Source organism: Mesoplodon mirus (genome assembly GCF_964341445.2).
Source record: "Mesoplodon mirus genome assembly, chromosome: 16".
Lineage (NCBI taxonomy): Eukaryota > Metazoa > Chordata > Mammalia > Artiodactyla > Ziphiidae > Mesoplodon > Mesoplodon mirus.
The window spans coordinates 55,661,963-55,679,517 of NC_138992.1; the positions used below are offsets into that span (position 1 = coordinate 55,661,963).

The 17,555-nt window shown below is 40.2% G+C and overlaps 1 protein-coding gene across 3 annotated transcripts in view; it reads left to right on the forward strand.

The window, feature by feature from the left end:
• The window catches only part of LOC309791697 (tumor protein D52), a 116,071-nt gene that overhangs the window by 91,974 nt on the left and 6,542 nt on the right, over positions 1-17,555 (forward strand). The window contains exons 3-7 of one of the 3 annotated variants that reach the window (XM_082600720.1): positions 4,681-4,829; positions 6,444-6,545; positions 7,581-7,607; positions 15,027-15,068; positions 17,385-17,433. In XM_082600720.1, the coding sequence (XP_082456846.1) occupies positions 4,681-4,829; positions 6,444-6,545; positions 7,581-7,607; positions 15,027-15,068; positions 17,385-17,433 (369 nt within the window). The remainder of the gene's footprint in view (positions 1-4,680; positions 4,830-6,443; positions 6,546-7,580; positions 7,608-15,026; positions 15,069-17,384; positions 17,434-17,555) is intronic. The other 2 variants (XM_082600721.1, XM_082600722.1) reach the window with 2 other exon arrangements.

Sequence of the window (17,555 nt, forward strand, 5' to 3'; positions counted from 1 at the left end):
TCATAGTATGTGAGAGAGTAGTTTTTCCAAATCCTTGCCTGTTCTCAGTATAATTATGTCATTATCAGTAATATTAACTTAACAGTAATAGCACTTAATATAGGTCTAACTCTCCCAGTAGGTTATGTAATGTTATTTAACAAATGAAGTTATCAGACATATGATATGTAAACGTTTTCCCCCATTCTGTGTGTTTTCCTTTTCACTTTCTTTTCACCCTTTGACACACAGAAGTTTCTAATTTTGATGAAGTTGAATTTATCTGTTTTTCCTTTGGTGACTTGTGCTTTAGTTGTCACATGTCAGAAACCATTGCCTAATCCAAGATTATAGAGATTAAGGTCATAAGGTAATGCACTGCAGCACTGAGTCTTGTGTCCAGGTCTTCATGAACTCTGATGCATGTGCATTTATCCTTTTATTTGTATAGTATTCACGTTTTATCAGAAGTTTATTCTATTTTTCTGAAAACTCCATGAGATATGGCAGATATACTATTACTTTACCTCATATCATATATGACATTGTGATATCACAGTATTATTATAATAATCATGATATCATAATAATGATAATAAGATATAATAAAATTATTTACATTTAAAGAAAATGGTAATGTTCAGTTTTTTTACATTATAGAGTCACTGCTTGAAATAGTTGTAGAAATTAAATAAAATGGAGATAAACATTAGTTTTTTTTACTCCTTTTTGAGATATAATTTACACACCGTCACATTCATCCTTTTAAAGTATACAGTTCCTTGATTTATATATATTCACAAGGTTATACAACTATCACTACTACTTAATTCCAGAGCATTTTCATCACCCCAAAAAGGAACCCTGTTCCCATTAGCGTTCACTCCCAATCCTCCCTCTCCCCAGTCCCTGGTAACCACTAATCTACTTTCTATTTCTATAGATTTGTCTATTCTGGGCATTTCCTATAAATGGAATCAAACAACATGTGGTCTTTTGTGACAGGCTTCTTTCACTTAGTATAATGCTTCCAAGGTTCATCCACGTTGCAGTCATATCAGTGCTTCATTCCTTTTTATGGCTGAATAATATTCTGTTGTATAGGTATATACCACATTTTGTTTATTCATTCATCAGTTGTTGGATATTTAGATTGTTTCTACTTTTTGGCTATTATGAATAATGCTACTGTGAACATTCATGTACAGGTTTTTGTTTGAACATATGTTTTCAGTTCTCTTGTTATATACCTAAGAATGGAATTTCTGGGTCATATGATAACTCCATGTTTAAATTTTTGAGGAACTGTCCAACTGTTTTGCTGCCAAACTGCACAATTTTACATTCCCACCAGCAGTGTATGAGAGTTCCAATTTCTCTACATCCTTGTCAGCACTTGTTATTGTTTGTCTTTTTGATTATAGCCATCCTAGTGGGGGTGAAGTAGTATCTCATTTGCACTTCTCTAATTACTAATGAATGGTATTGGCCATCTTTTCATATGATTATTGGTCATTTATATATCTTCTTTGGCAGAATGTCTATTTAAATCCTTTGTCCATTTTAATTGGATTATTTGCCTATTATTGAGTTGTAAGTGCTCTTTATGTATTTTGCATACTAGACCCTTATCAGATATATAATTTGCAAGTATTTTCCCCATTCTGTTAGTTGTCTTTTTACTTTCATGATGCTGTCCTTTGAAACACATCAGTTTTTAATTTTGAGGATGTCAATTTATCTATTTTTTCTTTGGTTGCTTGTGCTTGAGGTATCATATCTAAGAGATGTTGCCTAATCCAAGGTTATTAAGATTTACCTCTGTGTTTTCTTCTAATAGTTTTATTGCTTAGGTGTTTTTTTTTTTTTTGCGATACGTGGGCCTCTCACTGTTGTGGCCTCTCTGTTGCGGAGCACAGGCTCCGGACGCGCAGGCTCAGCGGCCATGGCTCACGGGCCCAGCCTCTCCGTGGCATGTGGGATCTTCCCGGACTGGGGCACGAACCCGTGTCCCTTGCATCGGCAAGCGGACTCTCAACCACTGTGCCACCAGGGAAGCCCCTGTTTAGCTTTTTCATTTAGGTTTCTGATCTATCTTAATATTTATGTATGGTCTGACTTAGGGATCCAACCTCATTCTTTTGCATATGGAAATTCAGTTGTCCCAGCACCATTTGTGGAAAAAAAACTACTCTTTTCCACTGACTTATCCTAATACCTTTGTTGAAAATCAGTTGACCATAAATGTGCAGGTGTATTTCTGGACTCTTAGTTCTACAACACGATCTTAATTACCATAGCTTTGTAGTAACTTTTCCACTCATTATTCCATAATTAAGGAATTGTTGCTATGGTGTTCTGACCTTGAGCTAGGTAGGTATGTTAGCAGCACAATCAACAACAAAAAAGCAGGGAATGTACTGGGTCATGTACTGTTCAGAAAGATTTACAGTGGTCTTTCTTTCTAACTTTCATTAGGGCAAGTGAATACTTCAGGGATGGGTCAAGGGGTAGAAAACTTAACCTTTAAGTCTAGTCTTTGAAGTATCTGAAATTTGGAGTTCAGGTAAAGAGAAATATTAGAAAGCTAACCATGTGCAATGAGAATTAGCCAGTAAACTGAGAAGTAGACTCAGAAAACCTGAGTTAAAATTCTGGTTCCTACATTATTAGTTTGATGACTTAGGGCAAGTCATTTGATTTACTTGATTTTGAACCTTATTCATCACTGTTGCCCTTTTCTTCTCATATTCTACGTTGTCAATATACTTCTCATACTGTGACTTCCCAAAAGGGTACAATATGTGTGGTCCTGTCTCATAAGCACAGAGGATTATTTTTATGGGCCTGTATTCTAATTAAGGCCATCTGAGAGTATGTTATTCTTTTTTTTTTTTTTCCCCTTTGGCAGCTGCAGCCACATCACATTTGATTTATCCTTCTTTCCTTTTGTTGAGTACTGTCAGTTCGCTTAACAATACTCTGTTGTTTTTATAGGCCATGTTGTCTTTGAGCTCATAGAAGTATTGTGTAGGTCAAGACTAAGAATATGGCTTTGCCACAAGCCAAGAGAAGCATTCTTCTAAGGGTCTTGAATATTAATGAATGTATGGTCGTCCCTCAGTATCTGCAGGGGGTTCATCCCAGGACCCCTGTGGATATCAAAATCCACAGATGCTCAAGTCCCTTATATAAAATGGTGTAGTAGTTGCATAAAACCTATGCACATCCTTCCATATGCTTTAAATCATCTCTCGATTACTTATAATACCTAATGCATTGTAAATGCTATGTAAGTATGATGTAAATGATATGTAGATAGCTGCTGGCACATGGCAAGTTCAGGTTTTGTTTTTTTGGAACTTTTTTTTTCCGAATATTTTCAGTCTGCAGTTAGTTGCATCTGTGGATGTGGAACCCATGGATACAGAAGGCCAACTGTATTTTAGGGACCCAGTTTTTCAACTTCCTGGGACAAAAGTCTTTTCCACCAGGTGTCTGTTTCTGTGGGTCTGCCCTTTCCCTCTGTTTTCCTGGCTTAGGCTTTTCCTCTACTCTGTCTTTTTTTTTTTTCTTCATAGCTTCTGTTTATAGTTTTAGCCTCCTCAAGTATATTTAAGCTTCTGTAACATCTCAAAATCTCACTGAGCCCCACCTGTACTTCAGGGCTTCTTTATCCAAGCTTCTACTCTCAGTGTGATCATAGTTTCTCAAACTACATTCTTTTTTTAATATATATATAAATTTATTTATTTATTTATTTATGGCTGCATTGGGTCTTCGATGCTGCACGCAGGCTTTCTCTGGTTCCGTTGAGCAGGGGCTACTCTTCGTTGCGGAGCACGGGCTCTAGGCATGTGGGCTTCAGTAGTTGTGGCTCGTGGGCTCTAGAGCACAGGCTCAGTAGTTGTGGCGCACAGGTTTAGTTGCTCCGTGGCATGTGGGATCTTCCCGGACCAGGGCTCGAACCTGTGTCCCCTGCATTGGCAGGCGGATTCTTAACCACTGCGCCACCAGGGAAGCCCTTAAACTATGTTCCTGAATGAGACTGGCTGGTGGCCTCTTGAGGGTTGGCTGACCTTGGGTTGGGAGCCCATTTCTAACCACCAAGCTGAGGCTGGTCAGTCAGCATCAGCGGGTCCACACCTCTGCAGGACTCTCTGGGGGAGACAGTGTGATTTATTTATGCTTGTGACTTTGGCAGGTACGGAGGCTGACAGTGTGAGCTCCGGTTTATACTAGAGTATAAACTCATATGAAATATGCAAGAAAGTTGGATTTTGATTTGGCATGGTTGTGTGTATGTTGGTGGGGATGGAGATTAGTTTGACTTAATACACAAATGTGAGTTTTTATGGGCATTCAAGCAGCAGTGTTCAGCTGGAAAAGCAGACCCAGCAGTCGGGAGAGTGGCTGTTAGAATACTTTGAATATTATCAGTGTGGAAGTTTGAGCCCTCAGCCTCTGTGAGGTAACTGGGGACGACTCAAAATGGAAATATAGAGAAGAGAGGAAAGCAGCTTTACAGGAGAGATCAACATGTAACTGGTTTACGTAACAACATATCATATGTTGTTTTTAAAGAGGCAGATAAATGAATCAAAAATGTTTTAAAATGACTAGAATTTTGAGTATAGTTTTGTGCTAACCATCTTAACTCTTTGAATGACTGTATACCTACCCCAACCCTGTTCCTCACAGGTAGAAGAAGAAATCCAGACTCTGTCCCAAGTGTTAGCAGCAAAAGAGAAGCACCTAACGGAGATCAAGCGGAAACTAGGGATCAATTCGCTCCAGGAACTAAAACAGAACATTGCCAAAGGGTGGCAAGATGTGACAGCCACATCTGCGTACGTTCCCTTGATTCTACATTGTTCTAGAAACTGTAAAGGACACTTTGCCCTTTTTGTCTGGGGACTGGATCGAAAGGCACTGAGGGTGTTTCTGCAGCTTTTCTCTGTACTGCGCAGGGCACTGCCCGCTCCACCCCCCGTCCCCCCATTCTCAAGTGTATCTGACCCTTCTCTAACTTCAGTCTTTCAGACTGTTCTAGGGAACAGAAAGAAAACCAGCCTCATACGTGAGTTGAAGAAATAAAATCTAAGCTCTAAAAATGTTACATATCGACTTACCAGATACATACACGAGTCGCTTAATCCTCAGAATAACCCAGTAGAGTGGGTAGTGATATAGCCCTAGATAAGGAAACAGGAGCAGATGAGTTTTGAGGTCACAAACCTCTCAAAGTATGGAGGCAGGATTTGAACTCAGGTCTGGCCCAGTACAGAGCCAGTCTTTTTTTTTTTTTTTTTTTTTTTACCCTGTTCTATACATATCATAAGATTCTCAGGTCACCATCTCTGATGTATGCTGGTGGCAGAGGACCACCCCTCAATCTTTTGGTCTTTTTGGTCACACAGTTTTGATCCGACATTGTCATGATGCAGTTTTGTTTCCTGACACGAGGAGCAGGCTTGTAGTGACAGCCTCCGAACTGTGTTCTCTGTTCAGTCCCATCTGCTGCGCTGGTGACCAGCAACAGTGAGGCTGACTGCATCCTGGCATGACAGCACGAGGGTGACCACCTCCACTTTCTGCCCATATAAGTAGGCAGTGGGAGACATGCAGGACACCATTCTTTGTATCATCATAAACTGGGTTGTTTTTTTGTTTTTAGTATTCGATCTTGACGAGGTAAGTAAAAATGCCTGAGCATTCCTTTCTACAATGTGGGGATCTTAACCTCTTTTGTGCAAGTACCATATTCTCTCGTTTTTGTTTTAGTTTTTCCCTTCACTAATCCCTGTGTAGATGGGAGGAGGGAGATGGTAAATTATACCTTTGTGCTATAGCAGATATCCCACTCAAGTCATTTGAAGTATTGTACCTTTTACATACCCCGTTGAGAATACACTGGTCCTTATTTGGTAGCTCAACAGATATGCAAAATTGAAAAAAAATCTTTATGCCCCCAAAATTGATTTGGATATTAAAAAAGTACCCATGGGTCCTACCTTGCTTCTGGCCCCTTTTTAGGAGATAAAGTTGTGAAAGACATGTGAGGAATCTGATTTCATTTTTGTTTTATTTAGCTTAAGTGGAAAAGGGAAAAAATAAAGAGATATAATTTCATTCAAACTATGGCTCATTTTGATCTTGGCTCCATGACTATTTTTAGCCCTTACCCGGATTTCTTTGGCCCTGACTTTATAGGCCTCTATCTTTCTGGCTGTCCTAGAGCACTGCAGAAGGTTGTAACTGAAATGATGGTTAAGTAAAAGATGATGTGATGATGCTGACCTGGTGGATGTGATGATGCTGACCTGGTGGCCGTGAAGAATTTTAGATGTTCTAAATTTTTTTTTTGAGAGTTCTCAAGAGGTAGTCGTCACTGAATTCTAAATAACGGATACTGGAAAGGTTAGCTTACTTTCTTTGCTTTGTTCTTTTATAAATTAATATAGGTACAAGAAGACCTCTGAAACCTTATCTCAGGCTGGACAGAAGGCTTCAGCTGCTTTTTCATCTGTTGGATCAGTCATCACCAAAAAGCTGGAAGATGTAAAGTACGTCCTCATTTTTCCTGGCTTAATTAAGCTGAGGCAAATTAAAATCTGTTATCATGGTTGCATTTGTTTCCTGCCTGGTTCTGGCTGATGCTGAATTCCTCTCTGTTTGAGTGAGGGAGGGCATTCCTTCAAACCAGGACCTGAAATGCTTCCCTAAATTCTTTTAGCCATAGCCTTCAAACTGATCATCTTATGAATACATTTAAGGTTGTTGAAAAATTCTGGTTGTGAATTTTGTCCTTTTAGTCGTTCTTGATCACACCGGGTAAGTATGTGTTTGCAAACCTGTGGTTGTGGGCGGAGCCTGGTGTCTGATGGGGATGAGTCCGGGAGCACCGAGTCCTGCCTTCACTTCCCGGAGGTACATCTTCATCCCATAGCGTGCTTACAACGTGCTCGTTTGTGCATTGCTTTGTACCATTTATGTTCCTGCCGAGACCCAAATCTTGTTTTGAGCTGTTGCTTTTTATTTTGTATTTATATTTTCACTGCGTCTGCAGAATTTTCCTGGCCATTTTGGTAAAACCACTTCACAGTGCTTTTGCGTCCACCCATGCCTTGCGCCACCCACCATGTGGATTAAAATAGTGCTGAAAATGACAAATGTGGATTAAATCGTCTGTGCTTCTGTTGGCATGAAAGATTTGTGTTTAAAAAAAATTCCTTCAGATTGCATGACTTTGTGTTTTCCATTTGTGGGGAAAGTAGATTTTACAACCAGAATTTTGTTGGTTGAATAAGTTTGGCTAATTGGTATTATACTTTGTACCAAAAAAAACCAAATGACTTGCTCATTGTATTTGGACTATTATCATTTTCAACACAATGTAGTAAACACAGCTCTCTTAAACCCTTTTGACAGTTATATACCCTTCTCTTAGGTGCTCTCTTTTCTTTCTGTGCTGACGCGATTGTGTAGTCCTTTAGAATTCAGTTAAAACCTTACACAACTTTTAAAAAGTAGGTTATTTAATTGTTTTAGATTTACCAGAACTTCCTTTCTTTTTTAATGCTTACTCTGGCTTCTTGCAGATTGCAAGCCTTTTCACATTCCTTTAGGTAAGGAGAGTTTGAACCATCGCTGCAGCCTAGCTCTCGTTTAAGACAAGTGTGCTTAGATTATGATGCCACATTGGATGGTTGTGTTTGTCCACTACGTAATTTTCTTGCCTTTTGGAATATCTTTTCTCTGGTGCATTCCTGTTTTCAAGGGAGGGTTTCTTGTATACCATGGGTAATGGATACATTAAAAGAAGAATAATTTGACACTGTGGTTCAAAGGGATATGGAAATGATTTTGACATTTTCCTTTTTTTTTTTTTTTTTTTTTGGTAAAAAGAAGCAGCTTTACCATGGCATGCAGAATTCCTCCCTTTTAATGTCTGACTTTGTTTGTTTGTTTTTTGATGCTTTAATTTCTTTGGTGCCTTTGTCAGGATGTTGGAATCTTCCTTCACCTGGGTCCCATTATGCAGTTGTAATAGACAGCATATGTACTGTCTCACAATGTTAGTCTTCTGTCCTGTACAGGTTACTCTGAAATTTTTCTATTGCAGTAAAATATGCCTAAGGTAAAATATACCATGACTCAGCACTTTTTAGTACTTGTTTTAGTAGCTTATAGTGTTTATACTATTTTATTATCTCTTTACACTGGTTGTATTCTATAATTATGCACGCAAGAACATTTCATGGTTGCAAAAGGAAAAATAAAGTATATTAGGCCAAAAAAGAACGTACATTAAAAAGATGTCAGCCCAAACCATGCCTTATAGAAGGAATCTTTGTGATATTGAGCAAACCTCTCCTCTCTCTCCCATACAGACTCTCTGATTATCCAATTAGTAGTCAGAGAAAACTAAGGTGGAGGAAGGTCTTTTGAGTGTAAGCAGGAAGGATAATATACTAGTCTCCATCTCTGTTCCTATTAATGTGAATTGTCTTCTCAAGCAGTCACTTGCTGTGGCCTAGCATTGTGCCTTCTTAAGTAATCACATAGGTACTTATAGCTGAGGCTCTCTCTTAATGACATTTAGCCCTGAAAGTCAGAGTAAATCATGGGGATAAACAAACTCTAAGTGTTGAACTATTTTTTAAAATATTTATTTATTTATTTGGTTGTATTGGGTCTTAGTTGCGGCAGGTGGGCTCCTTAGTTGTAGCTCACAGGCTCCTTAGTTGTGGCTCTCCAGATCCTTAGTTGCGGCACACAGGCTCCTCAGTTGTGGCATGTGAACTCTTAGTTGCGGCATGCATGTGGGATCTAGTTCCCTGACCAGGGATTGAACCTGGGTCCTTTGCATTGGGAGCATGGAGTCTTATCCACTGCACCACCAGGGAAGTCCCTAAGTGTTGAACTATTTAAAGTTTAAAATTGTGCTAAACAACCTAAGAAATCAATGATAGGAATTGATTCTGTATCTTTGGTGTTCAATTGAAAATGGCCTGGGCTTCCCTGGTGGTGCAGTGGTTGGGAGTCTGCCTGCCGATGCAGGGGACACAGGTTCGTGCCCCGGTCCGGGAAGATCCCACATGCCGCGGAGTGGCTGGGCCCGTGAGCCATGGCCGCTGAGCCTGCGTGTCCGGAGCCTGTGCTCCGCAACGGGAGAGACCACAACGGTGAGAGGCCCGCGTACCGCAAAAAAAAAAAAAAAAAAAAAAAAAAAAAAATCATTTCTAGATCAAGATGTCCTGATTGTAATCTGATTTAATGGGTTCATATGTAATAGAAAATATATGGAAACATATAATAGAAGTATATAAAAACATATACAATAGAAAACATAAGGAAAACCCACATCTTTTAGATGAGTGAGTCACAGAGGCAAACACTGGCCACGTGCCCCCAAGAGCTGTGCAAGGAGAGGAGCTTGGGCAGCAGATTTGAGCATTTCCATCCCAGCAGCAAGGCCTTGCCTCCCATGGAGATGGATGCAGGGGGCCCCTTTTGGCAAGTGCTTGAATTAGTTGGGTAATCTTGTTAACTACCCTTTGTTCCGAGTCCATGCTAACCCAGCAGACTTGTGGCAATGATTTCGCTCTCTGATGGCATTGCGGATATTTTGCTGACTTGAATAGAGTCAGCAACAGTTTTAATTGTACTACATTATCAATTAATAAGTTAGCACTTGGGATATAGATGTTTGCTGTATGCCTTGGGTGGGTGAGTAAGGAAGAGGAAGAGGAAGGGAGGGTAGGGGCGAAGGGGAGAGAGAGGGGGAGAGAAAAGGAGGGAGAGGGAGAGACAGAGACAGAGATAGAGATGTCTATTTTTGACGCCCTGACAATTAGGTGTCAGCGGCAGGGAGGCCAAAGGTGGCCCTTTGGGGACAGACAGCTTTTCCCCAAGTGGTGTGGTCATAGTCACTCCTCTTCTGTTGGCTTGTTTTCTACACATACATGGCAAATGTTGACTCATGCCTTTACTTTTTTTGAGAGAAACTTTAAAAGAGCCTTCTCATTTCACTTGCTGTCAGTGTAAACATCAATTTTCATGTTATTAATAGCATGCTCTAATTTCAGTAGCCTCATTAGTCAAATATTTCTGATATATTTAGGAGGAAATGTAATTAACTTTGCCTTTATCGTCAAAGGAAATTTCTCCTTTTGACATGTGTTGCTTCACGTAAACCTCTAGATATTTTTTTGTTGTTGTTGGTTTTGGACTCATTAAAGTCATTCCAGATAATTCCATTTTGCTGAAAATTTCTTTTTTAAAAAAAAAAAATTTCTACCACTTAATAGGAAAAGAAATGACCTCTTTTCTCTTGTTGTAATAGAGTACCTTTTGATTTGAATTTGAAAAGCTTTAATGAACTTTTCTACCTTTTATGCCCATATTTCCTAATTTTAGTTACTGCAATTATTTATTCATTCTTTCATTCAAAAGTATTTATTAAATGGCAGCTTTGTGCCAGGCACTGTTCTAGACTCCAGGGTTCAAGTTACCAACCAAAATAATAGCTGGGTGAAATTTGAAAGCTTTAAAGAAAATAATATAAAATGAAATAAATATTAATGTGTGTTTCAGTTAAAGCCATCCGTAACAATAATAATGGTGAACTGTGTTTCAGGCATGACTATGTATAGCAGGTGCTATTATTTTTCTGATTTTACAGATGAGGAAAACTGAGACACAGAGAGGTTAAGTGACTTTCTCAAAGTCATATAGCAACGTGGCTAAAGGCCAGGACTTGAACCCAGGCACACCCGGGTTCAGGAGCCTGCACTACCTTCTGCACTGTTCTGCCTCCCCAGAGCAATGATAGTTTAAGACTTAGGCCCTACAGGCACTGTCCAGAAGTTCCTTTGGTTCATCACCTATGATCAAGAGATTATTTTGAGGGCAAAAGGGAATAGTAATACATAGATAAGCTTTCAGATATGTTGACCATTAACTCTTCTTTCTCTATCTTCTGTTTACTACTTCCTTCCTTCTTCTTTTCCCCCTACCCCTCCCCCTTTATTATTATTAGGTATGAAAAGATCAAACACCTATGTAAGAAACAAGGAAACTTTAAAAAATCAATTCAGCTTTATAAAAGAATAACTTTTCCAAAGTAAGAGTAAATATTAGATTGCAAAGTACTTTGTGTTTTCTGAGTGAGAATCAGGTTGCCCTTTTTGATTTTTTTTCTCAGTGTTTTGAGGAACCCAGATTTACATTCCTACTTTGATTATAGGTTACCTTCTTTGAGAGCCAAAATCAAGCTGGAAAAAGTTTTCATAAAGTTTGCTTTATAAATGCTAACTAATCCTCACGATATATCTATTAGAGCCAATTCTGGTCCAGTAGCAACATGGCTTTGTGCTTTTGAAGTTTTCCATATTATGTTTAAACTTCATAGATGATAACAAATCCTCACAATATATCTGTTAGAGACAGTTCTGGTCCAGCAGCAACGTGGCTTTGTGCTTTTGAAGTTTTCTGTATTGTATTTAAACTTCAGTGATGTTGGAGATGATGTGTAAGTTGAGGCAAGTTGAAGCTTGTGTAACGTTCCGTAGAGAAGCTAGAAATGCAAGGACAGCTGCTCAATTGTTAGATTACAGACTAGCCACCAACAAAGTGGAATTTCATTTAAATAGGGATTGTAGAGAAGTTCAGATAACTGGGTGGACTTGAAATTGATATGTACTCCTTGTTCTTCCTGCTGTAATGGCTACCTCAAAAGTGGGAACACCTCAACTTTGTATTAATTTAACTGATTTCATTCTCTGTTCAGTGGGTGTATTTTTAATCTTTTCTTGTTTTGAAATGTAAAACATACAGAAATTCAACTCAGCAATTTATCACAAAATAAACACCTTATTGTAATCATTTCCTTGCTTTTTCCTATACATTCCCACTTAAACGTATTTAGTGGATGTATCCTTCATGGTACTAAAATATTTAAATTCTTTCTCTGCCTTAACTGCTAATTGAAACACAACACCAGCAAGGATGATTTTGTCATGATCCTGTAAAGACCCTAAAGTCCTTTACAAGAGATGCTGCACTGTTTCTTAGAATTCTCAAAGTGTTCATTTTTAACATTCTTTAAGTCATATTATAAACATCATTGGCACCTTCTAGGTACTTATTAACTTAAAGGCCCCAAATTATCATTTCTATCTTGGTTTTCTTGGAAGTGTATTGGTAGTCCTTTCCTATGATAATACTGTAAAAACAAAATATTTTTTAAAATTGTATTTCCAACACTATTGAGTGTCTTCTCCTGATTGTTTACCCTGTTTGTCAGTTTTCCTCATTCTCCTGATATCCCCTTGCACTGATGCTCCACCAACCGTCCTTCTCCTACCTAATCCAGGGAAGATCCCTTGATGAGTCATGCATAAGCTCTCCACTGCCTTCTTGTGTTAATTCGCCATCCTCTGATAATTCCATGTGACTTCATGACTTTTACAATCCAGTTTTTCAACTTTTATGACCTCAGGCTTGTTTCTTATGTAGGATAATCCGGAATTAATTTTGTGCGCTGGATGTGGGATTGATAGTCAACTTGATGCATCTACAATTCACTTCTATGATCATTCTTTTCACTCTGCGTTTGCCCTAGTCCCTTTTAACTAGTTTGTAGGCTGTTTAAAGGGGCACAGTATCCACAAATTGCCATTGGAGGAAATGATCTTTTACAGATCTTAGGGAGATCTTAGGGAGAGTCAGTGACTAGAATTAACTGTGCATTTCTGAGATTTATACTTGCTTTATCCACCCATTTTCTCATTTTGTTGATACTGTTGAATTCAATGTGTGAGTCCTTTGGACAAATAATTTATCATATGTTCAGCCATTAAGCACCTTCTTTTGCCAGAATTTGGTAATTTCTGCCAAAATGTTCTAGCAAAGTCTTTTGGTTAGGAAGAATAGAGAACTATGTGACTTCGCTCACCTAAAAAGGGAATGTGTTGCATAGAATGAAAGTTCTTTTGGAATCCAAGGAGAGGAAAGGAAGCAAGCTCAGGTCCCACCCAGACTAGTCCTGCTCATTGAAAAGCTGTTAGAAATCAAGGTAGCTTCTAGAACCCCCCAAAACCAAGAAAGCCATTCCTCTACCACCTGAGCCCTCTTCCCTGAATGCTCATCTCTCCTTCATTTCCTCTGCCTCTCTCTGTGCTTATATGCAATTCTTTCTTTGGGAATTGGTTTCCTCTGCATTCTTTTTTCTTTTTCTTTTTTTTTTTTTTGTGCGTATGCGGGCCCCTCACTGTTGTGGCCTCTCCCGTTGTGGAGCACAGGCTCCGGACGCGCAGGCTTAGCGGCCATGGCTCACGGGCCCAGCCGCTCCGCGGTATGTGGGATCTTCCCGGACCAGGGCACGAACCCGTGTCCCCTGCACTGGCAGGCGGACTCTCAACCACTGCGCCACCAGGGAAGCCCCTCCTCTGCATTCTTGAAGCTTGTACCTGGTCCCCCCCAATGTCTTACTCAACGTCGAACACTACATGACTTTCTGGTTCAAGTACCTACCACTAACTGACCAGCAGCTTATAATTACAAAATCCCAGGGTAGGAATCTTAATTATCTCAAATTAATTTTTTTTAATTTGGTCTAAACAATTTGTAAATTACCAGGAGGTTAGCTCTGGTGGGTGGAACTCTACTGATCCAGTTATTATATTGGTGATGGTGGAAGGTGGCTTTGGGAATGTGACTTACAGAGGCAGCTTTTTCAGAAGGGTCCAAGGAAGGGCAGGTAGCTTTTGGAGTTCTGGTATTGTAAACTAAGAAAGGTGATTTTTATTAATCTCTGTCTTTAAAATATGGATCCAGCACACTGCAGTAAATCAAGCAGGAAAAGAATTAGCAAATCCTCCCAGAATATAGTCTTATATCCAAGGTATCTACCATTGTGATAGGAAGAGAGAATGCTGAGCTACAGTGGATCTTTTCCTGTATTGTGTACAATATTAAGTACGAAGATGTCCAAATATTTTACTGACTATTTGACTGTACGAGCTGTCAGCTTCTTTTGATTCATATCAAGATCATACTCCATACTAATGCAGAACTAGATTTGAGGAGCTACATTGAAACACAATGTCATTTGTTAACAACGGAATCTTGGAGAAAACTAAATCATAAACACACACAGTATTTAAATATAATTGAGAATTGAAACCTTGGACTGTCCAGCTTACCCCAAAATGCTGTGTCAGTGATCAAAATGCTAATAAGCATGTTAACAGTATCAGCAGGGTACATACAGTGACTTAGTGGGCCCAAGAATTGAGGTACTTTCATCTTGTGAGGTGTTCTCTATGGGAGATGGCTGGAGGTAGATAATCTTGAACCCAAATGGTCAGTGAACTGCTTTGCCCTTGAATAAAAAGCTGGTCCTGGTAAAACAGGGGGTCAAATGTTATTTGAATGGCCTATAAGGACATTCAGTTTGAGGTGAGGTACAGGTGTCTCTTACTAGAAAACTGGATACGACTACCACTAAGAAGTGATACGTAATTTTAAAGTCACTTGAAGTTGTCAAATAGTGACTTTGAAACCTTCCTGTTCTGATAACAAGTATGTGGGAGAAAAACGACTGCAGGAGCCCTTCAGTGGTCTCGCGTGTGTGTGTGTGTGTGTGCTTCATTTTTTGAGGGGAGGTGGTGAACATTGGATTAGGAGTCTTAAGGACCCAAGTTCCATTCACGATTGTGCTGTGACCTGTAAATTATTAACTTTTGAGCCTTGATGCTAGATTCATTACAGATACTGGTGAAAGCACTCGACAATTTTCAAAGTGCTATAAGAATGCAAAGTTGATCATTAGCTCTATTAACTGCTAGAATTAAATTGGCTCATGAATAAAAGTAAATTATGTTGAAATAATTTTGATCCCCTCCACCTCAAAAAGCAGGTAATTCTTCATGGTGCCAGAAGAACAAGCTCCTAGAAAACTAAGTTTTGTCTGCTTTTTATAATGTCTAATCACCACTTTACTAACTCCATTTCTATCTCTTTTTAATGCTGCCTCTTAGTATACGGTCCATTCAACACTCAATTAGCATGCCTGCTATGAGGTAAAGTATATTTTTACAAAATATAGTTGGTCTGATGTTTTCTTATTTTTTTTTAATCTAGATGTTTAACTTGAACTGTTCTGAAGTAGGAGCTAGAATTCTACTCTAAACAAGCTGTGAAAACTGTCACCAGTTTTCAGTTGCTCTTTCTAACAATGTTAGGTTGGTGTAAGAAATCCATTAAATGTTTGCGATTAGAAAAAGGAATTATTATTTCTTCTTTGTGTTGTAAACCTGTTAAATTGTTTCATATGTGGAATCTGTTTAATTAAAAAAAAGTGAACAGTGCTCATCTAATCAACCTTCTGTTTTCATGGATGTAGGTGTCCCACCTCCTCCGTCTGCATTAGCTTTAGTTACAATCCCCTTTTCTTTTTTAATTAATCAATTTTTAAAATTTTATTTTTGACCACGTTGGGTCTTCGTTGGTGTGCGTAGGCTTTCTCTAGTTGCGGCGAGCGGGGGCCACTCTTCATTGTGGTGCACGGGCTTCTCATTACGGTGGCATCCCTTGTTGCAGAGCATGGGCTCTAGGCACGCGGGCTCAGTAGTTGTGGCTCACGGGCTCTAGAGCGCAGGCTCAGTAGTTGCGGTGCACGGGCTTAGTTGCTCTGCGGCATGTGGGATCTTCCCAGACCAGGGCTTGATCCTGTGTCCCCTGCATTGGCAGGTGGATTCTTAATCACTGAGCCACCAGGGAAGCCCCCCTTTTCTTTCATCCTCCCCATTTCTACTTCCCTCATCCCACTGTGACATTTGGAGCCAACTGTGATCTGATTCTAGTGTCCTCTTTCATCAGTAAGCACTTGCAAGTGGCACATTCTATGACCTCACCTAACCTCTCTATAGAGGCAGAGGATTTTTTTTTTTTCCTGCGGTACGTGGGCCTCTCACTGTTGTGGCCTCTCCCGTTGTGGAGCACAGGCTCCGGACATGCAGGCTCAGCGGCCATAGCTCACGGGCCCAGCTGCTCCGCAGCATGTGGGATCTTCCCGGACCGGGGCACGAACCCGGGTCCCCTGCATCAGCAGGCGGACTCCCAACCACTGCGCCACCGGGGAAGCCCGAGGCAGAGGATTTTTAACAATACATGCTTGGCTTAAACTTTAGTGTACCTCAGAGCTACCTGGAGGGCTTATTAAAAGCCTCTGCCTAGCAGGCCCACATTGAGTTTCTGATTCTGTAGGCCTGGGGTGGCTGAGAATTTGCTTTGCTAACAACTTCCGAAGAGCTACTGATACAGCTGGTCTGGGGACCACACTTTGGGACCGATTGCCCATCCCCACGATGGGAAGGAGGAAACCCCTTGTTCCCTTCTTCTCCTTTTTCATCATGGTAGTAGGAAGGATACTGGAGGTCAGGTGGATAGTATAAAAGCTTTGGAAACCCAGGTGGGAGCGACACAGGTGCTGTGATCCTCCTTAATTCAAATGGATGAATGTGAAGTCACAGGAGAGGCTTCCCGTGGGCTCAGAGAGCTTCTGTCAGTTGGGGCAGCTTTGTGAAGTGGCCAAAGCCACATTTCTGTGCTCCTCCCTTCCTTTTGGTCTCTCCTTTCCCTGTTATGCTGCTCCTGGGAACCAGCATCCCTGGTGAGGAACCTCCTATGGTTTGCTTGTCCTGCTTAGGTGATGTGGGTTCATATAGAAATCTTGCCAGGCAACGTGAATTTAAACATGAGTTCTAAAGTGTAGCACCTTAACCAGAATCAGACTGATCCAACAGTGGCATTTTCTTTTTTTTTTTTTTTTTTCCTTTTGCGGTATGCGGGCCTCTCACTGTTGTGGCCTCTCCCGTTGCGGAGCACAGGCTCCGGACGCGCAGGCCCAGCAGCCGTGGCTCACGGGCCCAGCCGCTCCGCGGCATATGGGATCCTCCCAGACCGGGGCACGAACCCGTATCCCCTGCATCGGCAGGCGGACTCTCAACCACTGCGCCACCAGGGAGGCCCACAGTGGCATTTTCTTATACCGTGACAAGTTGGTTGGGAAAGTGACAGACTCAGCGTTGTACCTGACTTTGTTCTGTCTCTTCACACATGTACTTGACTCTATCTGTATGTCTAAGACTGGCTCTGTTCAAGGAATTGAAAACATCATTGTAGAAATCTTAGAACAAAATCGATAATCTCACATAATAAAACGTTTGTACGTATGCCTGCACATCTAAGGAACAGGTGTCACATATGGTATATGTGTTCTTTTGCTGATTGAGAATAATGGCGAAGAGGAATACAGTCAGCTTAATAATGTTTTCAAAATTGTTGGCTTTTTTGTTCAGTGTTTGTAATTTACTATTTTTCTTTTCTCTCCATAGAAACTCCCCAACATTCAAATCGTTTGAGGAAAAGGTTGAAAACTTAAAGGCAAGTAGAGAAATGAACAGGGTCTTTTGTGTTATCTTGTTTGGTGCCTTAACTTTCTTTGGTGTGGGTAAATTATTCAAATTAGTATTTCCTTCTAAAAATAGTTAAAGAACTTCAATAAC